A 12181-nucleotide genomic window follows, 5' to 3' on the forward strand; every position below is an offset into this window, starting at 1 on the left:
TCCCTCAGAAAAATACCTCTTTAACCCCGTTTTAATATAACAGAGATTCGATTGAGATATAAAAATCCACCCGTATCACCAGAAACCAACCTTGAGAAAGAAAAATATTAAAAATCAAAAATTTTCCCCCGTTTTTAAACTATTCGCATCATTAAATTGGCTACGTAAAATAAAAGAGCAAAAAACCCCAGCACCGTTGAAGAATTTTCAAACAAAAGGGCATCTCGATTTAACATCAAATAAAATTCACGGCGGTGTCTGCGGCCAGCGTCAACTTAACGAATCACTAGGGAGGAAAACGAAAAACCACCAAATTTCAACATCAAAAAACCCAAAATTTATCAATACCGAGAAAAATTCTAATCTTTTATTTTATTGGTTCATTGTCGACGATACCTTCAAAAATTGAAACTAAAAATCTAGCGAACGACGATTTCAAGCGAGATTTAAATCTTAAATAATCGGCGAAATTTGAAAACTTATACCGCGAAGCAAACCGAGGAAGAGACGTTTAATAAAAATTATATACTATAGATATAATTTTTATCAACACCCAGCCACCGTAGCGTTTATACGAAGTAGCAAGGATGAAAGTTGGTCACACCGTATCTTGGATCGCAAAAATTGTGGTCTTTCTGGTAGTCAATGTATGGAATTATTCAAAATGTGGAGCCGCTTCAGGGTAAATAAATCTTATGCATATAAATATTTTTCCTCAAAATTTCAGTGTATATTAATTATATATAATTGGGGAGTTTTATTCTTACGTTAATTAGTGAGGAATAATTGAAACTATTATAACCATTTTTCATCTTAATGTGGAAAATTGGAGATGTATATCAATGTTCAATCCGTTCACGTGCTGCGACGATAATCTCGTGTAGCGCCTGAAATATTGAACAGTGATATTAAACTCTAAACGGATATAAAAATCTATCTCACGTTTTCTCTACAAGATGAACCGATGTTTATCAGTATTTTAAAGTACCGATATAAAATGCCTATGAAACACGAAAGAGGCGCGGTTTTTAGCTTGACCTCTAACCAAAACCGAGATTATAACAATAATTTGTTATCAGCGCGAAGTCTTCTTCTAACCATGTATATTTGAGTCCTCTCACACTTTGTCAGAACAAATTTATTTGCGATATTAAAACTAATTTTGTTAGTTCATATTAAGTATTAGAAAGCTTAATTCGTCCTCTGGCATACTGTAATATGTTGGCTACATAAGTTACTAAAACGTTATGACGCCATAACTGCCGAAAATATTCTAACTATAATATTGATTAGCTTTGCTTACACAGTTATAAGCGCTATATAAACCGGTTTTAGATATATTACGTTAGTAATAGCATTCCTATTTAAATACGTTGTTTACCATAAATTGTGACTTTTATTGTTCGTATTATTTTACTATCTTTCACTAATACATCACCCATCACTTATACCCAGTGGTGTAGCATTATATAACCTTTAAATTTAGTACACTATCAGAAGTGAAGTACAGCCATTATATCTTGTTCAATAGAAAATTGTTTTAAGAGTGTAGAAATGTTTCACCTGCCACACGTTAGTGCTATTTGGAGAAGCCGACCAGCAGGGTGACTAGACTGCGTGTTATCTCTAACTGCCCCTGTAGAACTGTTGTTCCCTCTGAGCACAACATGCACGTTTTCAAAATTACGGTATTATATATCTTTTAGGTGAAGTAAAAATATTTTTAGTTTTATTTATTAGGTTTAGGCTAGTAAATTTTTAATTATTCAGTGCTGCTACTTTTCCGCATATGTTAATACACAAACAATCATTACCTAGGTTTGCTACCTTAGTTTTTTTTAATTATTTGAACCTTGAGAAATAAAATTAACATCTAAAATTCATTTCACTGTCCCAATAAATTTTTCCTTAATATTTTTTTATGAAAGCTTTCAGAACCTCACCCTTTGTTGAAAAGTAATGAAAGGTATAAGATCAAAAACCGTATATAGCCGGTCGAATGAATTTTAATATTTGTAATGCACCATTATGCCAAGGCGTATTATAGTCTATTTCAACGGGACGCCTTATTTAACCTAAAAAGGAACGGTCTAACGCGTAATCAATCTCCCGGCCTCTACCGCTTTCAAATCCGGGAGCGTCTTGCTTCCGCGGGCAAGATAGTAGCCTCAAATCTCCGGCATTTCGGTATCCTTTTCGGGCCATGTATAGCGATTTTCAGACACTCTCCTAACTTAAAATTGCACTTGGCCCGCCATCTATGATACCATAGGCTGTATTTCAAGTAACATTAATTCAAACTAATTATGTTCAAATCAAGTTCCATAAATAGCTGTAGTTACCAAGTTACTATTGTAAAGCATCTTAAAAATACGTAATGCTTGTAACTCTGTGTGATCTGTATGAATTTCGAAATTGCGGGATCCCTGACTCACTTTGAAGCAGCTAGATGCCGCTAGTTATACCGTTTTCGTGTTTTTGGTTTTGAGCAACTCCTCCATAGACATGAATTATTTATGATAACATTTCTTGGGCATGACGCGAGGTTTTTTATTTTTCGCTTAGCTTTATGTTATGGACCTAAAAACGCAAATGAACTTTTGGGAGTTGGGGTGGATTAGGTTACTATACTGGTAATAGAGGTGTAACTAAACGTGCAGAGTATAATTATTATGAGACATGAACAATAAGAACGGTTAGGTTTCTGCCTATCTTTGATAATAATCTCGAAGTATATAGTTATCGATAGATCATGAATTATTACAGAGCTCTGAATGAGGGTTATAAATTAAGAATAGATTGATTTTTCCTTTGATCCTCCCTTTAAGTGAGCTTGATGAATTAAATTGAAAACGGGGGTGGGGCAGTGTAATTACGTAATTAGTAATTAGTAAAATGATATCAATATGCTGCTAGAACTAGTTAACTTGAAACATATCGGAAACTAATTTGATTTTGGCTTGAATTACTGAATTATATTTTGAAAATTATAAAAATTTGAAGTTATTTAAGCTTAAAAATATACAACTCTTTAAATGTTTAAACTTTCCTTCCCTCATGTGCTTATGTGGAAGGTATTGATTGTGAGATACATATATATATATACAAAACTAAAGGATAACTGAAGGGCAGAATGTTTCTTTTCAGATTATGTAATATAATGAATAATTCAAATTTGAAAACTTACATTCATCTACAATATAAAAGAATATTCGAAAATTTCTCTTTCTTTGCTTAAAGGATCTACTTAGATGTATTTTTCATGGGTACCATGAGCTTCGCAGAGAGCTAAATATATATGCGACTCCGCTACCTCATAATTAGTATTTAAATCGAAATGTTTGAAAGAAACGGGTACATTTTACAGCATCATAGTATATATAGTACTATAGTTGTAGGGTGTGATATTATAAAAGCAAAAACCATCTCCATACCAAATTTCATGAAAATTGAATCCGCAGTTTAGCTGTGAAAATATAAAGACATATTCTTTCACATATATAATATTACTATATGTAAGCGATAAAAAAATAGATTGTCACAACATGTTATAAAATTAGTTAATAGGCCAAGTTAGATTAAGATTAAAAAATTGATTAGCCAACTGATAAGAGGTCTCCTCGAATGTAAAATTAATAAGATAAGTTAGTTCGATTTAGGAGTTTAGTTTTAGCGCGCGCATGGACGATCATAATTTTAAATAATAACCCTAACTTAGTCATAATTGACAATAAAAGTATTTTAACTTAACCAACGACTTAAAATGATTTTATTACTAACTAGCACAAGTGTTAAGTCGAAAGAGAACACAGGATAACGTTTACGTATGGATTTAAATTCCCATTTCTTCCTTATTTTTCCATGGATATTTTTAGGTAGCCCTGTGATGTTTAGGCTACCATAGGTTTCCTATTTTATTTGAAATATTCGTTATTACACGATCATTCGAATAAAAAGTAAAAAAATATATACTTTACAATTTGCACTCGTAATGAAGTCACATGATGCTAGGCCACTAAGAGGTTCCTCTGTAGGCCTGTGCAAATAGTGATTTTTCAAACCGAATCGAATTGTAACTCTCCTCTTCGAAATCCGAATAAAGTACTCGTTCAAATAAATATTACTAGTTTTCCAAAAAACTAATTTTATTACTAGATTTTATTTTCCAAAATGAGTACTCGATAATTCGATTGCAGGGTTTTACCAGACGAATGTTCGATTCAAAACTATTAATAGTTTTCTAAATACACCTAGCAGTACTAGTTTTCTTCTTCAAAATGAGTACTCGAAAATTCGATGACTCGGTTTAGCATACTAATATTTGTTCCAAATAGTTCCCACTGTAAGACTAAGTATAGCTTGAGAGAAAAACAAAACACCGCGAACTGAAAAACCCGTGTAAAATATGTCATGTGACCATAGTCCCTTCCATTTTCAATGGAATTTAACTCCATGGAAATGGAAACGAATACTCGGCTTAGGAAACAGTATTCGTATTTAAATCGGTTATACAAATTTCTATTTGAATACTCTTTTTTTTCTTAAAATGGCAAATTCGATTCGTCGAATTCGAATTAAACGAATATTCGCACAGCTGCCCTATGCCTCAGTAATTTTATATAGTGCACTGGTTATTTATATAAACCAGTACTGTTTGGGTTGTGTGCAATGTAAACATCCTTAATTTTACAAGCGTTTCTTGTTAGTGGAAAATTAGAGAAAGAAATGTACTTATATTTCTAACGATAAAAACCTTAAGTTTTTAATTTAGATTTTAATCAGTTTTTTTCTTTAATTTCAGAGATGACAAGATCAATATAACCCGGATATTGAATGCCTTTTTCGAGCAGGGCTACGATCGCAGAGTTCGACCAAACTATGGAGGTAGGTTTGATTTAAAAAAAACCTAATTTCTAACCAAAGCTGTTTTTTGTAAAAAGAGTTTTAATTTTAATTTTGTGTTCTGTAAATGGCAGGAATTAAGCTTGAGCGGTTTAGGCCACAATTTAATTTTTAATTTATTAACACTAAGAACGTTCTATTAATTAAGTACTTAGGCCTATTTTGGAGCACTTAGAAACAAGCTATATATACCATCTATATCAAACAAAATCCTTTAGATCAGTGCAAAATTCATTTCCCATTGGCACATATTCCCTTTCCCTCGCAAATGTATTCAGATAAACCTCATTCCTCTTAGTTATACTTTTAATTATTATAAAACGAAGTATTTAATATTTATGTACGAGAAGTGATCCAATTGCCTTTAACTACCAAAACGCAAAAACGCAACAAAATAATGATGACAGATGAATTACGCTTATAATTATTTTCTAAGATGAATTTACAAAACAATTACCAGTCCCTTTTACGATTGAATTACCCATAGAATAGCCTAGCGTTCACTGCCTTTTCCCGTGCGTCCTACAGCCCCACTAAATAACTAAATAAATGGGTATCGGCCCATAACTCTGTTGGTTATTACATAACCACACCGAAAAAAAATGGCTCAGATTACTAGAGATAACAGGGGGAAAGGTTCAAAAACTGATGGAATTTCGCTTAGGTAGTACCAAGATACTATATTTTTCGCGTTCCCTTCGTTGATTGGTTGGAACTTTGCCAAATAATACTGCCGGCTGCATTTTAGGGAAAATTATACATATTTCATGGAGCAAAAATGGCTCGGATTACTGGAGATGACATAGGTAAGTTTCAAAAGCTGATGGAACTTTGCTTAGATAGTACGAAGATGCACCATTTTTCGCGTTCCCTTCGATGATTGGTTAGAACTTTGGCAAATAAGACTGCCGGCTCTATATTACGGAAAATGATTCATCTTTTAGTGTACTATTACTAATTTTGATAACAGATTTCAAATCAGAGCTGGATGTTGAAATTTTGCTTATATAGTACGAAGATACTACATTTTTCGCGTTCTCTTCGTTGATTGGTTGTAACTTTGGCAAATAAAACTGCCGGTTGCATTTTAGGGAAAGTTATACATATTTTAGTATATTATTAGGAACTTAGATAACAGATTTATAATCAGAGCCATTGAACGTATTTAACTTAAACGTTCGTATCAACTTGAGTATCGAAAATTTAAAAGATTAGAAATATTTTTCGTTGTTCTTTAAACGGAATAAAAAATAATAATTTACAATTGGATCTCTTCTGTGAAATAAATATTATATACTTCTCTTAATGAATCAATTTAAGCACTTTGTTCGGGATTTATTTTTATTATTATTAGTTATATTATTTTCGTATTTTATTTTTATTTCTTAAATAAGTTTTATTTATCTCTGACACGACACGAGGTGTAGAAATATTAATTCTTAGCACTCGAACTTTCTGTGCACGGATGTTTCTTTATGTCGTTTTGTGACGTGTTAGTTTAGGCATACATTCAAATCTGATGAATCTCTACTACTGATCGAGAACTACGTCGTTTTAATGTTATTAAAGAGCAAGGTCTTGAAAAATTATACCAAATGAAATTTTATCAGCACAGATCTAATAGTACTAAACCGTGAATGTTTTTGAAAATATCGTATTAATTTTTACATTAATTATTTTAATACCAAAAACCTCTTGATCTACCGTAATTTTTAAAGTCGGTAATTTAACGATTTTAAATTGGAAAGAAATAATTTAGAACTTTGTATTGGGTAATTTATTGTATTTAAAAAAAAGGAGACCGAAACAGTTGTACTACCGAAGGTTCTGAGACCTAATTGGTCAGAAAAATTATGGTATATACTTTAATTTGGTAATTTAAAACCGTTTTTGATGAACTACCTTTAGTTTACCTGTAATTACGAGCGATAAATTACGTATAGGTTAAAACAGTGTATGATAAATTACCTGTAATTACGAGCGATAAATTACGTATAGGTTAAAACAGTGTATGATAAATTACGTGTAATTACGAGCGATAATTTACGTATAGGTTAAAACAGTGTATGATAAATTACCTGTAATTACGAGCGATAAATTACGTATAGGTTAAAACAGTGTATGATAAATTACCTGTAATTATATATAAATTACAAGTGTATTTGATAAATCACCTGTAATTAACGATGAATTACATTATAATTATCCACATTTGGTAAATTACCTGTAATTACGAGCGATAAATTACCTATAAATTACAAGTGCATTTGATAAATCACCTGTAATTAACGATGAATTACATAATAATTAACCACATTTGGTAAATTACCAGTAGTTTATGAACGGTAAATTACCGACATGTCTACGCATGGTGAATAAATTGGAGTACCGACTGATTTAATTTTTAAAAATTCCTTGGCTTAATTCATATTTCAATTAATTTTGGATCAAAGGATCACTGAAAATACTCGGAACTCGATTATCGTTCAGATAAATCGATCCAGTTGTAGTTCTGTTGAATTTAAAAGTTTAATTGCTTAGAAAACATCCACTTCAGTCCTTAACACTAAGTTAACCAACTATCCAGTCATCCAATGAAGCAAAAAATTTAAAGTATTGAAATACTATGATAGTACTTTGCCAAAATTTTCATAATTGACAAATTAACGCATAGGTATACTGAAGGCTGCAACATGACTAAACTACTTTTATAAGAATAATCCATTTTATTCTAAGTAATCTAACACCCAGATAGTAAATTTCTCAAGACTTGCTCTTTAAGAACGAAGGGGGTAATTACGTTAATTTTATTTGTCAAATAATGTGGCTTTACCAAACTTAATCAATGACATGCTTAAATTAGCAACTTCTTCTGTCATTAATAATCCGTCTCCGCGGTCTGAAGTTTTAAATATCTTCAAGCTCTAAAAAGTTATAATACTTCATAACCGGATTGAAGTTTCGTAAAGCCACAACTGAATTGCAAAATATTGGAAAAAAATAACAAGTTACAGAATTTGAATTCACCATTATCAGCCGTTTAGAAACGGGAGGTTTACCTTGGAAACGCGTGGAAATTGTAAGAACTTTGATTATTTCGTTTAATCCCCCAGTCTGTGTTGCCCAAATTAAGTTACGACGTAAATATGGGGACTTAATACCAGTGTCTCAATTCTTATCAATCGAATTACTTCAAAGATTTAAGATATACAGCTTTTAATTTATTCATTCCTCCCAAATATTGAATGAAATATTAAAGTGTTATGCTTCGACATTCTCATTGTCACTACATATGAAATAATTGGTTCGTAGCCTAAGAGCAAGTATTATCGAATCAACGTCACTAGAAATCATATAGTTGGTAGAGTTCTAAATCGTCTCTCTAACTTTAGTGAGTGATTAGTTGCAGCAAGGAGAATTAGAAAAGGAGATGTAATGAAGCTGGCAACCGTAATTCTTAACTCCCACAACGGGATAAAAGAGGGAAGGAGGGAAAACAGGGTTAGAACTTATCACATCGCAAGCCGACTAGAGATGTGAAATTACCGTAATTTTTAAAAATGGTAATTTACCGGCTAAATTACCGACAAAAATTTTGGAATAACAATATTACCGTTCAGTCGGTAATTTATGGTATTTTATATTTTCGTAGGCTTATTACGGGGGTAATTTACCAGCAAATTACCATTGTAAGATTACGGTAAGAAACAAATCGGTAATTTACGCGGTATTTGGTAAATTACCGGTAATTTACGGACGGTAAAATACCGACACATCTCTAAAGTCGACTCAGATTTCCCGCAAACTTACACTACGATCAGCTCTCTAGTGAGAATTTTCAAGAGGAAAAAACCCTCATCTGCAGGCTCTAGTGCGAAATCAGTACGATATTTTTTGTAAATAAAATAGTACATTTTGTGTTGGAGAGATGGCGCAAAATAGAAAGTTAATGTACAAACGTTAACCCACGTGACAAGAAGGAACTAATCTACCCATTGCTGCCTCTATTGTATACAATAGAGTTGGCAATGATCTACCACTCTCTCCCAATGTGGGAGGTTAGGCTCGCGGTGTAGGATTCTTGGGCCCCGACAATACCTCTCCTTTTCTAATCCTCCTTGTTTGTACAGTACCGATCTTGCTTTAAATAAAAAGTCTAAAAGGATCTTTAAATTTTCGAAAACTTTCAGATTTTCGAATTTAAAATTAATTGAAATAATTTAACACAAAGAGAAGGTCTTTGTCTCATGGACTGCCAATCAAAATTCATCCTCCTCAATTAAATTTAATTATTATTTGCCAGTTCTTTAGAACGTTGTCTCATGGACTGCCAATCAAAAATCATCCCCCTCAAGTAAATTTAATTATTATTTAGCAGTTTTTTCGAACGTTAAGTGAAATCAATATTTATGGGAGAATTGAATAAGTTTATGTTGCTAGGTCGACAATAATAGAGCGTCGGCGTTTCTGTCGCCTACTTGCTTTGACTATTGATTAGTGTTGATAAACATTTCTGGTATGAGGTCACCATAAACATTACATTAAAGCTATAGTCTACAGGTTCATTAGCGTATGTTGCTCAAAAACCTTTCGTGCAAGATGTGAATGTAAACATAAATTTTAACAAAATGAAGATTACCATGATAAAAGTGAAATAAGATGGATCATCATAACTTGCAATTTATATGGATAGAAATAACACTGATGAACAAATATTGGTATTATTAATATATTTGCTACCGTTACAGAGTTAGCAGCCGCGTTCCTTTTACCAAGAAACTTATAACAAAAAGCGATACCTAGCTTACTAGGGAGAATGTATAAGATGCCTAAGTATTCGCGCGCCATAGTCCCAGTCCCCCTTTCAAAATACAAGGGGGGACGTAAAAGGAGGCCGGGCTATTTCGCCTCTCCTCAGTCGGAAAATACGTAATTTTCGTCATTCACGTCGTGCTGACGTGAATTATCAAAAACAAGTCAGATGCTGGTTGTAATTTAGAGGCGGGGATTAACTCCGGACCAAGCTAGAAATGTGGTGAATTTATACCTTCTCTTTATTAATCTTTTAAAAAAACTGTTGTAAGCAATTGTTTGTTCGAAAATGGTTGGCATTTTACAGTCTGTACAAAGTCCGTTAGATACTTTATCCATGACTGATCTTTGAAAGGTGGTTAGAGGAGTGAAGGGGAAAGCTAGATAGATAATAGAAGATAGGGAACTCATCTACGTTTGGATTGGAGATAAAGCTCGAAATGTGGCGAATTTGTACCTTCTCCCTAATAAACTAGATATCGCTTCATGGTTATAACAACACTAGTTGTCTTGACTTGCAAACCCGGGGAAGTTGGGGTATCTCTGTCGCTAGTATTATTGACCACCAGTGTCTCGTGGAAGATAATGAAATGAACGTAACTTCATAGGCGGTTGTTATGGAACTTTTGGTTTAAATAAACTACATTTTCCCATATCTTAACTCCATTGGACTTAACTAGTTACACAAAAGCCTTCAAAAACTAAACTAAACCAACCCATACAATTTATACATCTCACGTAGGCGGCCCGGGATCTGGCGTGACAAAGTTAATCTTGACCCTTCTCTTATAAAAGAAAAATAACTCCAAATAACGACAAAAATACAGGTTATGGTGCCCTTATAATATGATAATATCTAGCTTTTATATAAATGATACAGAGGCATGCCTGTAGCTAGGAGAGAAAAAAAACCTCAAAGTCATAATGGAAGAACTGCAAGCAGGATTACTTATTATATATGAAATAACCATGTCTCGGAATACCGGAATCTAGGAATCCATCAAAAGAATGGAGGACCCTCGCAACACCTTGCATGAAATAGTTGGGGATATCTTGGCCCTGTAAGTCTTACTTTTAGTGTCAAGATATATGGGATGCCGGTGTACAAGAAAAATAAGCTCACGCGACTATTTTAAATACGACGTCTTGAATTATTCAATACCTAGCGTTTCCGTCGCAGTGTATAGTTCGTCTCATTCTCCAAATTCAGTTACGACTAAATGAGGGTTGTAGTAGTTGTACAGCTTAGGATACTATGAGACGTGGGTGAACATCGGTGGTATTGTTAAAACCACATCGTAGCATTTCGATGTTTAGGTTAAATTACGGTTAAAACCATTCAAATTTGGGGATTTCAGAATTTTTGACTCTCAAAGTAGCATATGCCCTAGAGTTTTCTTGGTAAAGTTCAAGTAGATGTTGACCCTGACCGTATACTTGTTTACATGTAGGGATAGTGTAGCAGAGAGTTTCCCGAAAGTTTTTAAGTACTGTAGATGGATTTTGAAGCGTAAGACGACGAGGTCTCTTCAGATTTGGCTATCAGGTTCGTCCACTGGTACATAACATATTTGCCATGACTTGACAATCTATGTTAAACGAAGCGCATTGCAAAGCAATACTTCTGTCAATGACTTATGAAGCATCAGTAGAAAAGCGCTTTACATCTGCACCGTAATTGTTAATCATTCCCACCAATGGGTAATGGATTTAGAAAAGGTTTCATTAAGTTACGTAAGTGAAAATAGTTAAATCTCATTTATCAGTCAAGCATCCTATTAAAAACCAAAATATGTTCTGAAAATTTACTGAATTGATGTAATTGAGAAGCAATTTCACAATGAGTTTCTCAACCACCTCATCTGCACCCTGAGTGAACTTCAAAGCGAGTTAGCCTTATTTATACGCTGTCGTTGACTAACTTAATGGGACGAACTACGTAATATTGGAGGACAGAAACCCACACGGCCTTCGGGGGGGGGGGCTGCCAGGGCTAGCAACTTTGCAACTCTTTTTCGGAAGGACGAGGGTGGAGTTAGGGTAAGGTCTAGGTAGAATATTTATAAAAGAAATAGGGCGATGGGTTGTGGATACAAAATTTTGAGTTGGTCCGGATTGACTCCGGACGTATACCGGAAAGGAAAGGGTTGAATGCTTGAAGCCGTTCTTTATTCTCCTTAGGTTTTTTTTTACCTATCGGTATTCACATGCAAATTTAATTTTTTTTTCGTTGCTTTAAAGGGGTTTAAAATGAAGGGAAAACTTAGTTCTACCCACGCCCCATGTAAATTTTACTGTTTTCTTTTTAAAAACCCGAGAAGTTGGATAAATAAGTAAAATGGGTAGCTTGAAAAAAAGGGATTAGAATCGAAAGGATGAAAATGTGAAAGTTCACGCGTCTTTTTAATATCTCTAATTTTACGTGGGTGTCTTAGCAACGGAAAAAGAATCCTTATCTTTAATTCTT

At 33.5% G+C, this 12181-nt stretch overlaps 1 protein-coding gene across 1 annotated transcript in view; it reads left to right on the forward strand.

Moving 5' to 3' along the window:
- The first annotated feature begins 544 nt into the window (after positions 1-544).
- LOC149690170 (gamma-aminobutyric acid receptor subunit beta-like) overlaps positions 545-12181 on the forward strand; it is a 124711-nt gene continuing 113074 nt past the window's right edge. The window contains exons 1-2 of the mRNA XM_089869696.1: positions 545-682; positions 4802-4884. Of these exons, the coding sequence (XP_089725822.1) occupies positions 588-682; positions 4802-4884 (178 nt within the window). The 5' untranslated portion in view covers positions 545-587. The remainder of the gene's footprint in view (positions 683-4801; positions 4885-12181) is intronic.

The sequence above is a fragment of the Phalangium opilio genome, unplaced genomic scaffold (genome assembly GCF_054372755.1).
Source record: "Phalangium opilio isolate 3A_F unplaced genomic scaffold, DU_Popi_V2 ptg000031l_1, whole genome shotgun sequence".
Taxonomy (NCBI): Eukaryota; Metazoa; Arthropoda; class Arachnida; order Opiliones; family Phalangiidae; genus Phalangium; species Phalangium opilio.